General features: G+C 53.9%; 1 protein-coding gene across 1 annotated transcript in view; it reads right to left on the bottom strand.

Moving 5' to 3' along the window:
• SUPT6H (SPT6 homolog, histone chaperone and transcription elongation factor) overlaps window positions 1-14880 on the bottom strand; it is a 41884-nt gene that overhangs the window by 16976 nt on the left and 10028 nt on the right. The window contains exons 3-19 of the mRNA XM_065418207.1: window positions 14353-14511; window positions 14067-14137; window positions 13459-13654; window positions 12664-12748; window positions 11532-11805; window positions 10170-10271; window positions 9464-9580; window positions 8813-8902; window positions 8116-8258; window positions 7378-7529; window positions 6375-6473; window positions 4407-4536; window positions 4165-4315; window positions 3065-3219; window positions 1887-2082; window positions 991-1130; window positions 789-906 (exon numbers count right to left, since the gene is read on the bottom strand). Of these exons, the coding sequence (XP_065274279.1) occupies window positions 789-906; window positions 991-1130; window positions 1887-2082; window positions 3065-3219; window positions 4165-4315; window positions 4407-4536; window positions 6375-6473; window positions 7378-7529; window positions 8116-8258; window positions 8813-8902; window positions 9464-9580; window positions 10170-10271; window positions 11532-11805; window positions 12664-12748; window positions 13459-13654; window positions 14067-14137; window positions 14353-14511 (2378 nt within the window). The remainder of the gene's footprint in view (window positions 1-788; window positions 907-990; window positions 1131-1886; window positions 2083-3064; window positions 3220-4164; window positions 4316-4406; window positions 4537-6374; window positions 6474-7377; window positions 7530-8115; window positions 8259-8812; window positions 8903-9463; window positions 9581-10169; window positions 10272-11531; window positions 11806-12663; window positions 12749-13458; window positions 13655-14066; window positions 14138-14352; window positions 14512-14880) is intronic.

Below are 14880 nucleotides of genomic sequence, written 5' to 3'. Positions count from 1 at the left end.
CTGAGCACATGTCCCAGGCCGCAGAGCTCCATTTCACAGGGCAAATCCTCAAACCTACCTATGGCACTGACCTGCCACGACACTCTGCCAGACAGAACACAGAGCGGGGCTAAGCGCTGGCTCCTGGCCCTTCCCAGACAGCCCCGGGAAGGGCCAAGCTGGTTAGAGGTGACCTGCTCACAGAGTTACAGGGATAGAAGCCAGGAGCCCTTCCCGAGTTCCACTGAGCCATGCTGCCTATTGCTATCTGGTGGGGCAGAGGAGAAGGACCCTGAAATGGCAGCTTGAATACTGCAGCACACGCAGGAGCTGTGACGCAGGCTCCAAAAGGGGCAGAAGGGCCAATTCAGACCATCTGTAACGAATGGGCAGCAAGGCCTGTTTCTGGCCTTTCCGTAAGCCGGATGGGCCTTTTCCAAAGGATCCCGGTGCAGCGAGCAGGGTCCCCCAGCAATCCCCTGCCCTTTATGCAGCGCTGGCCTTACGGCCCATACTGATCTGGTCTGCAGCAGAGATCGCTTTCCGAAGTGCTTGCTTACGACCCTCTCACCCAGCCAGAACATGCCCCCTCCTCGCCACTCACTGATCCTAGGGCTTAGTGCAGAACTCTTCCATTCACAAGCACATAGGTTTGCTCCCAATTCTGATCCACTGGCAGGATGCAGCCAGATACGTCTCAGACTCAGCTCTGACCAACATGCTTGGGATCGCTTGCTGCTGACTGCAGTCCACGTGCACTGTCCCACTTCAGTAATAAGCTAGGGAATACAGCCCCCACCCCAGCTCACCTTCTTGTCCCGCTCCTCCTCCCGCCAGGCGTTCCGTCTCTTGGTGAAGTGTGGCAGCCGGAGGAAGTCTGTAACCTCGCCTTCACCATTAACCAGGGCACAGAACACGGGGTGGTCTCTGCAAAAGAAACAGGGTCCCCCTGAAGTGACAGGAACAGGCTAGTACGGGAGGTAAACTCAGGAGCAAACCTTTCCCTCGTACCTGGCAGAGGAGAATGCAATGCCCAGCACCCGAATTCCCTTCCCCTGATTTTCATCCATGAAATCATCGTCTTCCTCCACCTGCTGGTCTGGCCGGTAGGGAGACACCTTTAGCCAGTTGTACAGCTTCCGGCTGCAAGCCTGAAGGACAGGAAGAGGGAGGCGTGTGAGGGAGAAAGCCAGCCTCCCTCCCTTCACATCCCATCAGGCACATGGGCCTCCATTGGGCAAGGTGCAGACAGCGCCCTGCCCTGAGCAAGACGCTGGGGTGAGACACAGAACCCCAACAGAGCTAGAGATGCTGCTCCTTCCAGCCGGGACAGCCTGCTACTGGGAGTTCCTTTGGGGCCAGAGCTCACTGCTAGGATCTATACAACCTCACAGGCCAGCAGCTCCCAGCACAGCACTTTGAGCGATAAATCTTGTCCCCAGGGAATCTGATTCTAGAGCCAAGGAATTACCTTGCTCACTGCTGTGGCAGTCAGGATCCCGAAGCACCAAGAGATTCCTGTTTCTTCAACACAGAGCCGGGCATCCTCCAGAGACCTACTGTCCATGGTGCTCTAGCACATACCGGACCCAGGGACTGAAGGACTAGAGCCCTGATTTGCAAGGTCTGACGGGTAGAGTACCCTAGTGCAGGTGACCCCTGAATGGGCCAGTCAGAGTTGTATTTAATGTTCCTCTTTCCTTCCTAGCCAGGGAACGGAACGAGACTGACTCACGGACGTTCCCATGGGTCCGTCACCGACCTCCTCCTGCCTTTTCACTATCCTCATGTACCCCCATCAAAGGGCTCTCCCCGGACTGCCTCCTACACTTGTAACCTGTGAGTGTGACTCCAGCCCTGCCCAGAATGCAGGCCACGAGTCAGCATGGGCCCCGAACACCTCTCACCTTAATGACGTACTCTTTGGCCTCCACCATCAGCTTGTTCTTCAGTTCTTTAGCCATCTGCACATAGAGGAACTGGTTGAGGGAACGCTCGATGGCCATCGTGCGCTGACGATTCCACTCCTGCACCTGGTGGCTGAACTCGTCGCGGTAATAGAACTGCTTGATTTCCTCAAAATACGTCTGGTCACTCCCATAACTGAGAGAGGGAGAGAGACGGAGGGGCTGTCACGCCAGCTCCTGCTGAGCGGCCTGGGCCTCAGGAAACGGGGTGCCTCACAGCCTTCCACGTCTGCATCCCCAAAGCGGATGTGGAAGTGCTGCAGGTCCCCAGAGGCCAGTGCCCAGCTTCAGCCCCAGCAGAGCCTGTTCTGCCCTGCTGCTGAGGACTATGCCCCAGGAAAGGGTGGCTGTTAGGCTGTCACCCCGTAGACCCTCCCACGGCTGAACTGCTTTGGTCAGGCTGGGGTCTCTTGACTTGTGGCCTGCTCCTGCATGTACTCCTAGTTAAACTATCGCTGGCAGAGACCTGTGCTGCGGTGAGGTGGTGGCTCCTAAGAGCCGGGGAGCTCCCTATTGGTCAGCCTCAGGGAGGAGCTTGCTCTCCCCATGTTCCCTTAGCCAGCCTGCCAGACAAAGGGCTGGTTTTACTCATCTGAGGGCTGTGCTAGCAACTTGCCTGGAAGCCCAAAGCCCCCCCAAGTCCACATAATGAGGGGCAGTCTGCAGAGACCAGCAGGCCCCAGCGTGCAGCCATCCCTCTAGGTAGGAGCAGACTGGTGGCTGTAACAGCTGGAGTACTGCACTGGGGAGTTCCCATATTCATGGGCCAGCTCTCTGTGGAAGTGGAGGATGGCTCCACAGGCTGCACTTTAGGTGCCTCTGTTGGGATAAGCCTCGTCCGTCACCCTGCTAGGACTACTGTCCTGATACCAGGATCAATATGTAAGGCCCTGTCTCATTCCACGGCATTATCTCAACTGCTCCTGTGTCAGTGAACCCGTGAACCTGGCTGCCAATGAGAGAGGAACAGGGCTCCACTGCATGATGGAGCACCAGAGGGATGAGAGCTGGGACCAGGGAAGTTGGCAGGACTAGCTTGGCAGTGGGGCGCTGTCAAAGGGGCTCCGAGGCTACGGGGACGCAAGGGGGGGAGAATGCTTGGGCAGAGCTGGCCTCACCCCTCAACGCCTTTCATGTCAATACTGATGTCGATGCTCAGCAGCCCCTCCTCCTCAGCCAGGCAGATTTTCAGAAACTGGTCATCTCGCAGCTCCTTCACGGGCTTGTTCTTCAGGTACTTACAAGAATACGCATAGTGGGCTTCATCAACATCCTGCCCCCGGAGAGAGGAGACAAGACACTAGTGAGTCAGCACCCTGGGGCCTTGGGTAACGAGTGCATGGAACAAGACCAAACACGCCCCCCCCCCCCCAACACACACACACCCACCCCACGCACACTAGCAGCCAGCCTGGCCATGTCTACACTATGCGGACTAGAGCGGTGGTGCTGTAGCTATGCTGGCATAACCCAACAGCCTAGGTGCAGCCTACACCGACGGGAGGGGGTTCCCCAGCGATGCAGGAACACCGCCCCCCGAGGCGATGGTAGGTAGGTTGATGGAACCATTCTTCCACCCACCTAGCCGCGTCTACACTCGGGGTAAGTTGATATAATGACGTCACTCGGGTGGGGATCTGTCAAACCTCGGAGGGACTTAGCTATGTTGACCTAACATTCAAGCAAAGACCAGGTCTTAAGGTCAAGAAAGGTTCTTTGAGATCCCCTGATTTCAATGCCTGCCAAGTTGCATTGCCCTTCCCCAGAGTCTGAACAGGACTCCACAGACTGTCCCTAGCCCTCCCAGAGAATAAATGCTGGTGTCAATGTCTTGGCAGCAAAGGCTCAAGCCCATGAAATGGTGGGAGTTAATGACGAACTCCTGAGGTAAACCCCACGCTGGCCTCTCACACCCCCAAAGTGTTCATGCCCCATCATGACCAGGTAGGAGCAGGAGCGGACCCCAACTATACACCACCAGAGAGGTCTCGGAGCTGCCATGGTGGGCTTCATCCAGCACTCCCCAAGCCGGGCTCCAGCACACAGCAGATGCTGAACGCTAAGCACTGACCCGAGAATGCAGGCAGGCAAGGCTGGACTCAGCACTTTCCTTCGAGGCAGAAGGAGCACGCACATTATTGAACCATGCAAGAGTGATCGGCTGGCCTAAGCCCAGCCCCCAGCAGACACCCCTGGGAACAGTGCTCCACTCCCTCACCTTTTTACCCTTCTTGGTTGGTGCAATGTTGAGTTTGGCTCTCTCTTGGAAAGTCTGTCTCAAGACCTGCCTGACGAGCGGCTCTCGGGCTATCTGCAAGGCCACCATGTAGCGGGCTCCTTCCAGCACAGCCTCAGGGGTTGGGAATTGACTGAAAGGAGACACAGGATGTGAGAGCGCCTGATGTCATCTCTCCCCACACATCCCAGAGAGACCATCCAGGGCAGCACCTGCACACTGACCTACACACGTAATCCTTGGCCAGCTCCAGCGGCTCTGCTGGGAACTGCTCCGTCTCATGACGCTGGTAACTGTCCCGAAGATTCTCTCCAAACTGCTCAGGCGTCAGACCAAACTTCTTAGCCAGGCCGTCTAGGGCAGAGAATGCACAAGTACGCAAGGAAGTGCATCTTCGCACATGCTGATCAAAACCACCCACCCACATCCAGTAGACAGGACCCTGGCTTCTCTGAGTAAGGGCAGCTGCTACGCCGGAGTGTGTTAATACCTGCCTCCACTCCGCAGCCAATGAGTTCATTTTATCCTTGTGCGTTGTTGTTGTGGGGAACTCATGCTATGTCCCATGGAATCGCTGTGTGATGACAGACAAGTAGGATAGGATGATAGGCATATCAGACTGACAAGTATTCAGGAGTGATGAGTATGTACAGTAACTCCTCACTTAACGTCCTCCCGCTTAATGTTGTTTCAAAGTTACATTGCTGCTCAATTAGGGAACATGCTCGTTTAAGGTTGTGCAATGCTCCCTTATAACGTCGTTTGGCTGCCTGCTTTGTCCACTGCTTGTAAGATTCTGTGGAAGAGCAGCGACTTTACAAGGGAGCATTGCACAAGTTCCTCTTTTCTGCCTCCTCTTCAAACAGCTGTTTGGCAGCGCTTAGGACTTGGGGGGGGGGGGGGGAAAGAGGGGAGGATGCGGCTGCTCCGGAGAGGAGGTGGAGTGGGGGTGGGAAGAGGTGGGCCTGAGTGAAGCGGGGACAGGAAGAGGCGGGCCTAGAGCATCCCCTGGCAAAGTCGGTGCCTGTTCTTTTCCAGGGAAGCTGCTGCTGCGAAGGTGCTTCCTAGCGTCTTTGCCTGCAGCGGGCTGTGCCTGTGTGGGTAAGCCAGGGGCACCTCCCAGCACAGTACTGGTCAGTATATAATAATGCCTTTTGTCTTCCCCCAAAAAATTTCCTTGGAACCTAACCCCCTGCATTTACATTAAATCTTATGGGAAAACTGGATTAGTTTAACGTTTCACTTAAAGTTACATTTTTCAGGAACATAACTACAACGTTAAGGGAGGAGTTACTGTATTAGGTATATAAGTAAAGCAAGGCCTACAGGCTAAGGCCTGTAAGATTTCAGCTTAGTCACCATAGGCCTCAGGCATAAGGAGACTTGACACGAGTGACTGACCTAAGATTGACCCTATGCCAATAAGCCCACAAGATTACTGTGAAGGATGTGCCAATAGGGGATGTTATGGAAAATATGTACCCATCCAGAGCACAAGACACCTGATTGGAACATCATGGAAAATTCTGTCCTGACTGCAAGTTACCCTGGAAAGGGGTTGATGTAAGTGTTAAGCCGCTATAAGAAAAAGGGGAACTAAGAACAGGCTGTGAAAAGCAGGGCACCCCCAAATTTTGGGGGTATGGAAGTACAGATAAGGAAAAGGGGGGTTAGAACCTCCTGCACATGCATAAGGCATGGTCAGAACAAGATAAAAGAGGTTCCCTGGTGGGGCTAAAGTGGGAAGCCCCTGAGGGGAGACCCCCGCAAGAATCACCCCTCTATTGATGCCCACCTGTTGAGAGATCCACCAGACTGCACAGTACCTTTGGCACGTGAGTACGACTACAGCCTCGGCTGTTGCTTGGGCCCTCTCAGCTTGTGTGGATGGGTATGTGCATGTCACTTACAAAAGAAACATTTTTTTAAACTTATAGCTGTGTGGTCACTGGATTAGTTCTTCATGCGCTCCGAAGAGTCACCCATGCCAAGAGAACCCTGAAGGGTAACCTTCACCCTACTGAGCTGAGCACCGCAGGAGCCACGCTCACTCCTAGGGATGTTAGAGTTTAACATGGAACTACCAAGTCAATTTTTAAACAGAGGCTACGACTCCCAGGCCTGATGATGCACTGCCTAGCAAGGCATGCCTGCAGCCAGCGCATCATGATTCACCAGGCAGAAGCCCTTACCCAGCCCAGCGGTTTGACAGATGGTGTACATATCCCTGCGGGATGCCTGCTTCAGCTCGGGCCCCTTCTGCTCTTCATCTTCGGCATCCTCTCCTTCACCTGCAGAGGAACAGTGTATTCAGCGCGGTGTCTATAGGGACACTCGTTAGACCCCTGCGGTGCTCGCTGGCAGAGCAAGAGTCCTGTGTACTCTGCTGCAAGCTGGAACTGCCCCTGCCCCAGGGTCCCTGGATTCTGGGGCACTCCAAACTGGAGAATCTGCTGCAGCTTCAGATAGCTGACCAATGGACGAGTGCACTGAACAGTCAACGAGTAACAATCAATACCGTACCAGCGGGCTACGGAACCTGACAGTAAGTTCAATTGTACTCTGCTTCTACAACTTTAATTGTCAGCGTGCTGCAGAACTTTGTACTGAAAACCCGTAATTGCCTTATGTTCCAGGAGAAGCTGGCCGTCTTGGCAGCTAGTCGAGCGGCATGTGGGCTTTCTGGTACCTGAGAAGATGTAGGATGTCGTTGGGGAGCATATTGGCTATGAATGGATTGGACTGATGGAGGGACACCTGAACAATGGTTGGTTTACAGAATTCCACAATATGGCTGACTCAGAGCCACCCTCATCTTCAAATACTGGAGGTGGGGCCTGCTGGAATGCAACGCCAAGCATTCAGTGCTCTAGTTTGATCTGCAGGGAGGGTGAAATCTATAGCTTCCACAGGCTGCACATGCAGACTGAAGATGAGGGTGGCTGCAACTTGTTCCAGTGTAGATTAATGAGCGGCAGAGCTCAGTCTCCCGGACAGATCAAGAGCTAATTTCAGATGGAAGGGAGCAGGGGGTGGGGCGAGGTGGATCATGTGCGCACATACCCGTGTAGGCACGTGCTCGGTTGAGGAAGGAGCAAGCGTGCTGCCTCTAAATGTCGCACAATTGTTTTAAAGCAGCAGCTCCAGCTGCCCCAGGATCACAAGAGCGAAAAGCCTAACTCATTTGGGACAAACCTTCCGCCTCTTCACCATCCTCCCGGATTCGCTTGTGCTTCTTTCGGCTGGCTTTGGCAGCATTCTGCATCTTGGGGATGTCTCGCCCGTAGTACAGCAAGAAATGGTTATACACGTCCTTCAGCTCATCCATGGACTGCACGTCCTTCAGCCTACGGTGTGCAAAGGCAGCATGTCATTCCCACGTGGCCCTGAGCTGGGACCCGTGCACGAGCAGCCAGCTCTGTGACTGATTAGTCCGGCAGAGGCAGAACTCCGGTTATTGCCCTCTGAACACTTACAGACAAGGAAGCTTCAGTCTGTTTCCCGTCTCTCTGGCTTCACAGGGAAACTCACACAGAGAGACTGCAACAGTCAGGCATTCTGCTGCTATGTGATAATTTCATACTGAAAAGGTGCTTGGTGCTGGGATCCGATGGCTATAAAGTAAAGCGAGGGACACGCTCGCACCAGAGTTCTCGTTGGCCTTTTCAGGAATTAGAAAGTGCTCATTTCTGTTGTTTGGGAGACTCCAGCAACTTCATCCCTATAGTTTGCAGTGCTTGATGCCTCCCAAACACCACATAAAAGCTGCCCTGAACTCACTTGTCGTTTCAGTGGGTCATGTTCACCCCAGAGATGGCTGCATTTCAGGGCAGGGGGGAAGCGATTCCATTTTGGACAGCACGCCTATCAGTCTGTAAGCCACTTGGGGATGAAAGGTGCTGTATAAGAACACAAAAGGTTATAGGATCATACCTCTCCATGTCAGTGGTATCAAGCGCCCTTATCCCATCAGCCAAAGGTTTGTCCGGATCAGCAGAGATTTGCTCGTACTGATAGGCCTGCATCTTCTCAAACAGACGGGTCAGGTTCTGCTTGCGGATCTTTAGCTGGGTCCACTGTAACATGGTAGCAGAAATAAGTGTGTGCTAACCCCTCTCTGTCTGGAACCCACTGTTTGTGGCCCTGTCTCACTGCTACTTCTTCCCCTCCAATCTCGCTGGCCAAGGCAGGTCCCTAACCACCCATGCTGCTGGTACTAGAACAACATTCGTCAGCAAGGAAACATCTCAGCCCACGTCTGATAAGCACGGCAGGTCTCAAAGCAGAGCAGGCTTTGGGCAGAGGGCACCAGGAGGTCCTGGCTCACTGCTGCTGGAAGAGTCACTAGACCACAGACAAGTTTAGGAGAGAGAACAGGGCAATCCCTCCCTTCCCAGCTAGGTATTCCCCATTGCCAAATGGGGGCAGAACCCCAAGAAAAGGGACAGCCTGGTCTCCAGTGTCAGGAAAACGGGCTGCAGCGTACCTGTGTGGGGCTGGATATACTTAGCAGCCCTGGGGGTCGGGGACATGGCCTAGCTGCTGATGAACTAACAGTGGGTGGGAAACGCAGTGCGTCTGCTGAAGTCTCAGACAAGCACCATTCTAGAGCAAACCCCTTGCCCCTCACCTTCTCATCCCACTGCCAGACCCTCCAGAGGTCATTGATGTGCAGCTCCGGCTCAACGTACTCCTTTCGGTAGAAGGCGATGAATGGGACCTAGGTGGGAAACGAGACCCATCAGTGCCTCCTACTGGCAGTCAGGAGTAAGGAGAAACGCAGTTACCCCAGGTGGTGGGGAGGAAAAGCTGCCAGGACTGCACACAAGGGCTGTGGGGAGCTGTCCTCTCCTGCCTTGCTATGGCAGCGGATTTAGCCCAACCCCCATGCGTGGGACTCTGGCAGCCCCAGGTGTTCGGCAGCGTGGCGTTGCCCTCCATGTCCACTCCCACAAGAGTAAATCAAAGGGGCTCTCGGTCTCTAGGTAGCGGTGCAGGTGACAGGTTGGGCTGAGGTGAGTGTGGATTACAGATTACAGCCTCAGGAGTTCTGAGTCACAATTTACCCCTCGTCCCGCCTTCCCCTGCAGCTGCTCTGGCTCCGGCAAGGCCAGGGGCGCTCGAAGCAGGTCCCCCCTGTGCTGGCCCTGCCCGTGCTGGCCCCTGTGAACTCTTTCCATTGGCCCCAGTACATTGACAGACGCAGCATTAATCCTTCACATTCCCAGGTAAAACTAGCTTTGACCCTTGCTCCCAACCCTTCTGCAGAATTGCGAGCTACCTCGAAGTGCTGATTCCTCATGAAGTTCAGGGCTTCTTTAATCTTCTGTATGGTGCTGGGCCCCTTGCGGCTGAAGCTGCTACTGGCCTGGCCCCGGTCCAAGTAATCAGAACTTTCCTGAAAGAGGGAATATCATGTCTAACGCTTCCCACAGCCCCCTCCCCAGGACACTGGGCAGGCCGGCCTTGTCAATGGGGAGACAGGCCCAGCCCAAGGGAACGTGATGTCCCCAATTAACAGAGACTGGTTTGAGAGCCCAAGCATCAGCCCTTTGTGACTCAAAGTGCAGTTTGGATGAAGCATCTGATGGAGGTGACTGAGGGGTAGCAGTGAGCTGATGATTAACAACACTCACTACCCCCACAGCACTGCTCCAAGAGCTTTATGAACTACAATGCCTCGGGGGCCGCCTGAGCGAGGCATCACCACCTTCAATTCACAGAGGGAAACTGAGCCAGATGCAAAAGCGACCTGCCCAATGCCAGAGAGAATCAGTGGCAGAGCAAAAACAATTCAGGTGTCCTATCCCCCATCCTCTTCATGTTTCACCACTAGATGGGTAAGGAACCCAGGCATCAACTGTCCCAGTAAATTAGGTACCACCTCACTCCAAGAAGAGTCCAGGAAGAATTTCCCCAAGCAAAGCATGCTGGAAAGTTAGAACTGTAGCCACCTCAGACCCAGGGTCCAAGGAGAAGGCTGTTACCTGCAGGGAGATGGTAGGTGTGGCAAAGGCATTCCTGTAGATCCAGTCAGCTTCTTCCTCCAACTCATCATCTTCAGCACTCTTCACGGGGATGGAGCGCAGCTGTAGGTGAAGGGAGGGCCATGTATCACTTGTGGCTTGCATTACACATCAGTTCTGAGGGGCCCACAACCGTTCCTTTCATTCTGCACATGCCTGGGAGGTCTCAAAAATGCCTGCACCCTAGGGGCTCCATTGACAGCAGCTTTTCAAAGCATGCATCTTTGGACTCCGGGACCTACCTGTGCCCAGCTTCATGCTAGGTCACCATCAGCTCGTTCTTTTGGGAATCACTGGCAGAAAATTCGGCAAGGGGTGCACAAGTGACACTGCCAGTCAAACCAGAGGCTCCCAAACCACTTGTGCCATGGCCTCTTCTACGCCAATCGCTCTGCACCCCTTGGGTCTAGCCCTGCCACATCAGCGCTATCCCTGCAGGAGCCACACGGAGCGTCAGTGACTGTGCCATCAGAGGCTTGTCTCTCTCAGCATTTCATCTCCCCCACCTCGTCTATCCCTGGGCTTGCTCCACCTGTCACGTGACAGTGTAGCAGGGCACGACAAGTCTGGCTAGGCCCCACGGCTCTTCCCCCAAGAAGATCGTGGCACTCCCACGTGCATGGACCATTGATTAGAAGAAAAAAAACAACCAATTCAAATTCAATATTTAAAAGAAAAAGGTCCAGAGCTGCTTCACGCATTTCATTCCCAGGAGGGTGGGTTCAAATGTCTGCCAAGGGTTCAGGGGCTGGGGGAGGGCAGGGAACTTTGAAGGTTCCAAGGGGGTCAGGGCTATGGGCAACGGGATGAAATTAAAAGAGGGAAAATTGAGTCTGAATCTCAGGAAAAATCTCAAGTGCGAAATATGTCAGGCTGGGGAACACTCACGGCAGGACGTAGCGAAAGCGCCAATCGCTAGGGGTCATTGAAGAGGAAGTTATATCAAGCACTAGAAAACGTCCTGCATTAGTTAGGCTGGGGTACAGACAAGGCTGGAAAGTCCTAGCAAGCTCTCTCTCCCCTTTTTAATCTCCATTCTCATGGTGAAGAGCTGTAATGGATGGGATCCAGCACCAGGGACAGCTGGGCAAAGCTGGCTGGCAGCTGGGGAACTGTACTTCACACCCACGTTGGCAACACAGACATCCAGTGGCCAAGGGGAAACCCACTGCAGTTCCCGTCCTGCCTTTTCAGCACCAGCACATGGGGAGAAGGGAACCAGGATCCTAGCCCAGTCAGGCCACACCCCCAAAGAGCTGTACTACCGACCATCAGCTCTCGCTGGCGGCCAGGAGGCCCTCTCAGCAGCACGGACCCCCTCACCTGGAACCTCTCTGGCATGTCGGTCACCCGGATCTCATTGTCCTGGTCTGTCAGGTGACTGCTCTCCAGCTCACTGGGCTCGTACATCTCAAAGATGCTTCGCCGACTGACGCGCTTCTTGGCAGTCTTTTTGGGTCGGACGCGGATCTCCCCTTCGGCCTCCTCATCCTCGTACTCATATTCCTCTTCCAGCTCCTCATCATACTCATTGTACTTCTCAAATTCATCATAGTCAAAGTCCACTCCGAAGATCTCCTGAGCCTCTTGCAAAGCACTGGAGGAGAGACAAAGCTTCATTAACCCCCAAGTTCCCTGAAAACCCTTCTTGCTGGGTGTGCGTACCCTGGCACCTGTGTTCACGGTTCACAGCTTCAAGTCGAGCATGGCAGGGAATGGGTTGGATGTTTACATAGCTCATGAAGCTTCACTCACAGCACGTGCTGCTTTGTGCAGAAAGAAGAGGTAGCTAATCAATTTCCAATTAACTTGCTCCCAAGACCTTGTCCCCTCCCAGGAAAAGCATGGGCACTACAGAACTGTTCTGTGATGGCCAGGGCCCGATGGCAGGGCCTTCTCATTTACCAGAGGAGTTTCCCCCAATGCCCTTTTCAGGAAGCAGGGAAATAACAAGTCTGCCCAGAGCAGAGGAAGCTAACACTTTCTCCAGACCAGCTAAACAACTGGTACTCTCAGCAGCACTATCCCGAGAGCAGAGCCTTCAGGCCCAGAATGACACCTGTGCTCTCAGCGGGAACTGGGAAAGTGACAGGGAGAGGGAGTGCCTCGCCCCAGCACTGGGTGAAGTGAATAGGAACAGCACTCCCGAGGTACCAGTTTGGACAGGAGGATGCAGATAAAGTATGGGCCTGGCTCAGAGAGGCATGGGGATGCCCCTGCTAAAGGACTGGTCGGTGTCCTTGCAAGAAAGGGGCAATCTTCTACAAGGGAGGGGAGATTTGGCACTTCAGAAAGTCACAAGCTATGGACTTGGACTCCTGGATTTCATCTTAGCTTGGTTTCCCTAGGAGGGTCCCAATGTGACAACAAGGGGATAGGGAGGAATTGGCCAGACTGCCATTGTGAGGGCTGAGGAAACTGAGTAGCCTCCCCACAAACCTCTGCTTCTACTTACGCATCTGTGTAGCCAGGGAGCTTCTTCCGCCACTTTGGCTTCTTCAGAGGTTGCCCATCATCATCCACAATGAAGTCGTCAATGTCTGGACACAGAACGGGGTTTAGGTTATTCAGAGCTCTGCTAGCGCGTACCCAGGCAGCCACATAGACAAGCCTCTGCTACAGGTTTCAGCTATTGCTGGGTGCTAACCTAGCCAAGCCACCCATACCATCCAGGTGCCTGCCAGGAAGTTCTAACCCCTAGGGCTCCAGGGATCAGCCAGTGCTAAGCTCACACTCCCAAAGATTAAGAGAGCTTTGTAAGGCAAAGCCACCACAACCACAAAAAGCCTCACTGGGGGGCTATCAGTCACTGGGTTAAATGGAAGGAATACTTGCAGTCCATCCCCTCCCGCTGGCCAGTGATGTTGGGCTGCTGCTGCCTGAGGGAGGACTTCCGGCAGCAGCAGGGCCTAATGGCTCAGAAGTTGTGCTGTCAAATGCCCAGAGACAGGTACTCTGCTCCCTTCATTTGAAGCTGTCACTACCACCATTCTGGGGGCAAGTGAGGCCAGAAGAACAGCAACGCTAAGCAATTCTCTTCCCTAGCCACAGCCTGGCCACATCTGTACCCCATGGCTGTACACTTGGTTTGGGAGGTGGGTGCAGAGCATGAACAGCAGCACGTTCACTCCCACCCTGGGAGCAATCAGTTCCGCCACCCAAACACTGGGCACAGACAAAGCCTTCATATGCACAAGGCCCGAAGTGCAGGGAGTGAAAGCACTTGAAGCAATAGGCCACTGATGCCTACCAGATTCATCTTCCTCGTCCTCTTCCTCCTCTTCTGGAGGAGCTATGGGAGCATCGACAGCCTCGCCCCCCTCTTCCCCTTCCCCATCCTGGAAGATTTCTTCAGCAATGGCTTCCTTCTCGTGTTCCTCCTTCCCATAATCCTCCTCTTCATCATCCTCATCATCTGACATTTTTCGCACACGCCTGAATTTTTGCTACAAGAGTAAAGTAATCATAAGGTCCTTGTCATCACAGACACCACATAAATGCAGCATGTTCTCTACCAGAGCCCTTCCGAACACTCCCTACCCCACGGCAATGTATCCCAACCACGGGGAGCACCAGTGCAGTCCATCAGGTGTGCAGGGCCAAGCCCTGCCTATCATTCTGAGGGCCACAACTCTACCTTCCCAACACCCCAGCTCTCACCCTCGGGCTGGGAGAACTGAAGGCCTGGCCTCCACGGCTGTCCTTGACTTCCATGCTACAGAAGTGCTCATACAGCAATGCACATAACACACCCATGCTGGGCTCAACTTTCCATCCCCACCTTCCCCCCCTCACTTACTAACCCAAGCCCAGGTCCCAGCTCACCATGCAAAATACTGGCATGAAAAAAGAACTCACTCTTTTGACTTTGACACCCAAGTTCTCTTCAATGAGGTCAAAATCGTCATCCTCCAGACGGTCATCGAAAGCTGGCAGGAGAGAGCCGGGACAGGTTACACTCCCCCATACTGGTCAATGCACAGCACAGAGATTGAGCTAGCCCCATTACTGCTCAGGCATCAGACCCTGGGAGGGCCAGGAGAAGCCCCTGTTCCCCACTCTACAGCTCCAGCAGCTCAAACAGGGCAGGTGTGTGTGTACTGCACCACACTGCCTGCCGCAGAGCCCAGCTTACACAACTTACTGCGTTTTCTCTTTTTGTGGCCGACATCGTCCTCCGAATCGCCAGAGTCGCTTGCCTCTTCCTCCTCCTCCTCTTCCTCATCATCATCATCATTAATGAATCCCTTTAGGTTCCCCTGCTCATCTTGATCATCAAGATTCTCCTCCTCCTCCTCTTCATCTGAGATGGGCAGTAATACAAGTTTCAGAGAGGCTCAGGACACTTCACCCAGACTATTCTAGGTTATTTGCAATGAGCTCCTCTCTCAGCTTATCGGTTGGGGGCGACACAGAATTCAAACTTTCAACCCGCACTCAAAGCAGACTCCTGCCCAAGTCAAAAGCCCAGCATTTCAGCAGCCTTACCGGGCTCCGTCTGCATTGAGAACAGCATTACAAGGAGGTCTCATTGCTGAAACAATTTTGTGGCGTTGAAGTTAATATTCATCTCCAGCGAGCAGCTGGGTTACCCTAGCTCTGTCTGTCTGAACAGTGGAGGCAGGCTGCAATGAGCAGAAGGCCAGAGACTCTGGAACGCCCCACTCTTCCC

The sequence above is a fragment of the Emys orbicularis genome, chromosome 17, assembly GCF_028017835.1.
Source record: "Emys orbicularis isolate rEmyOrb1 chromosome 17, rEmyOrb1.hap1, whole genome shotgun sequence".
Classification (NCBI taxonomy): Eukaryota; Metazoa; Chordata; order Testudines; family Emydidae; genus Emys; species Emys orbicularis.
The sequence above is the reverse complement of the archived record's forward strand: the minus strand, read 5'-3'. Positions and strand labels throughout refer to the sequence as shown.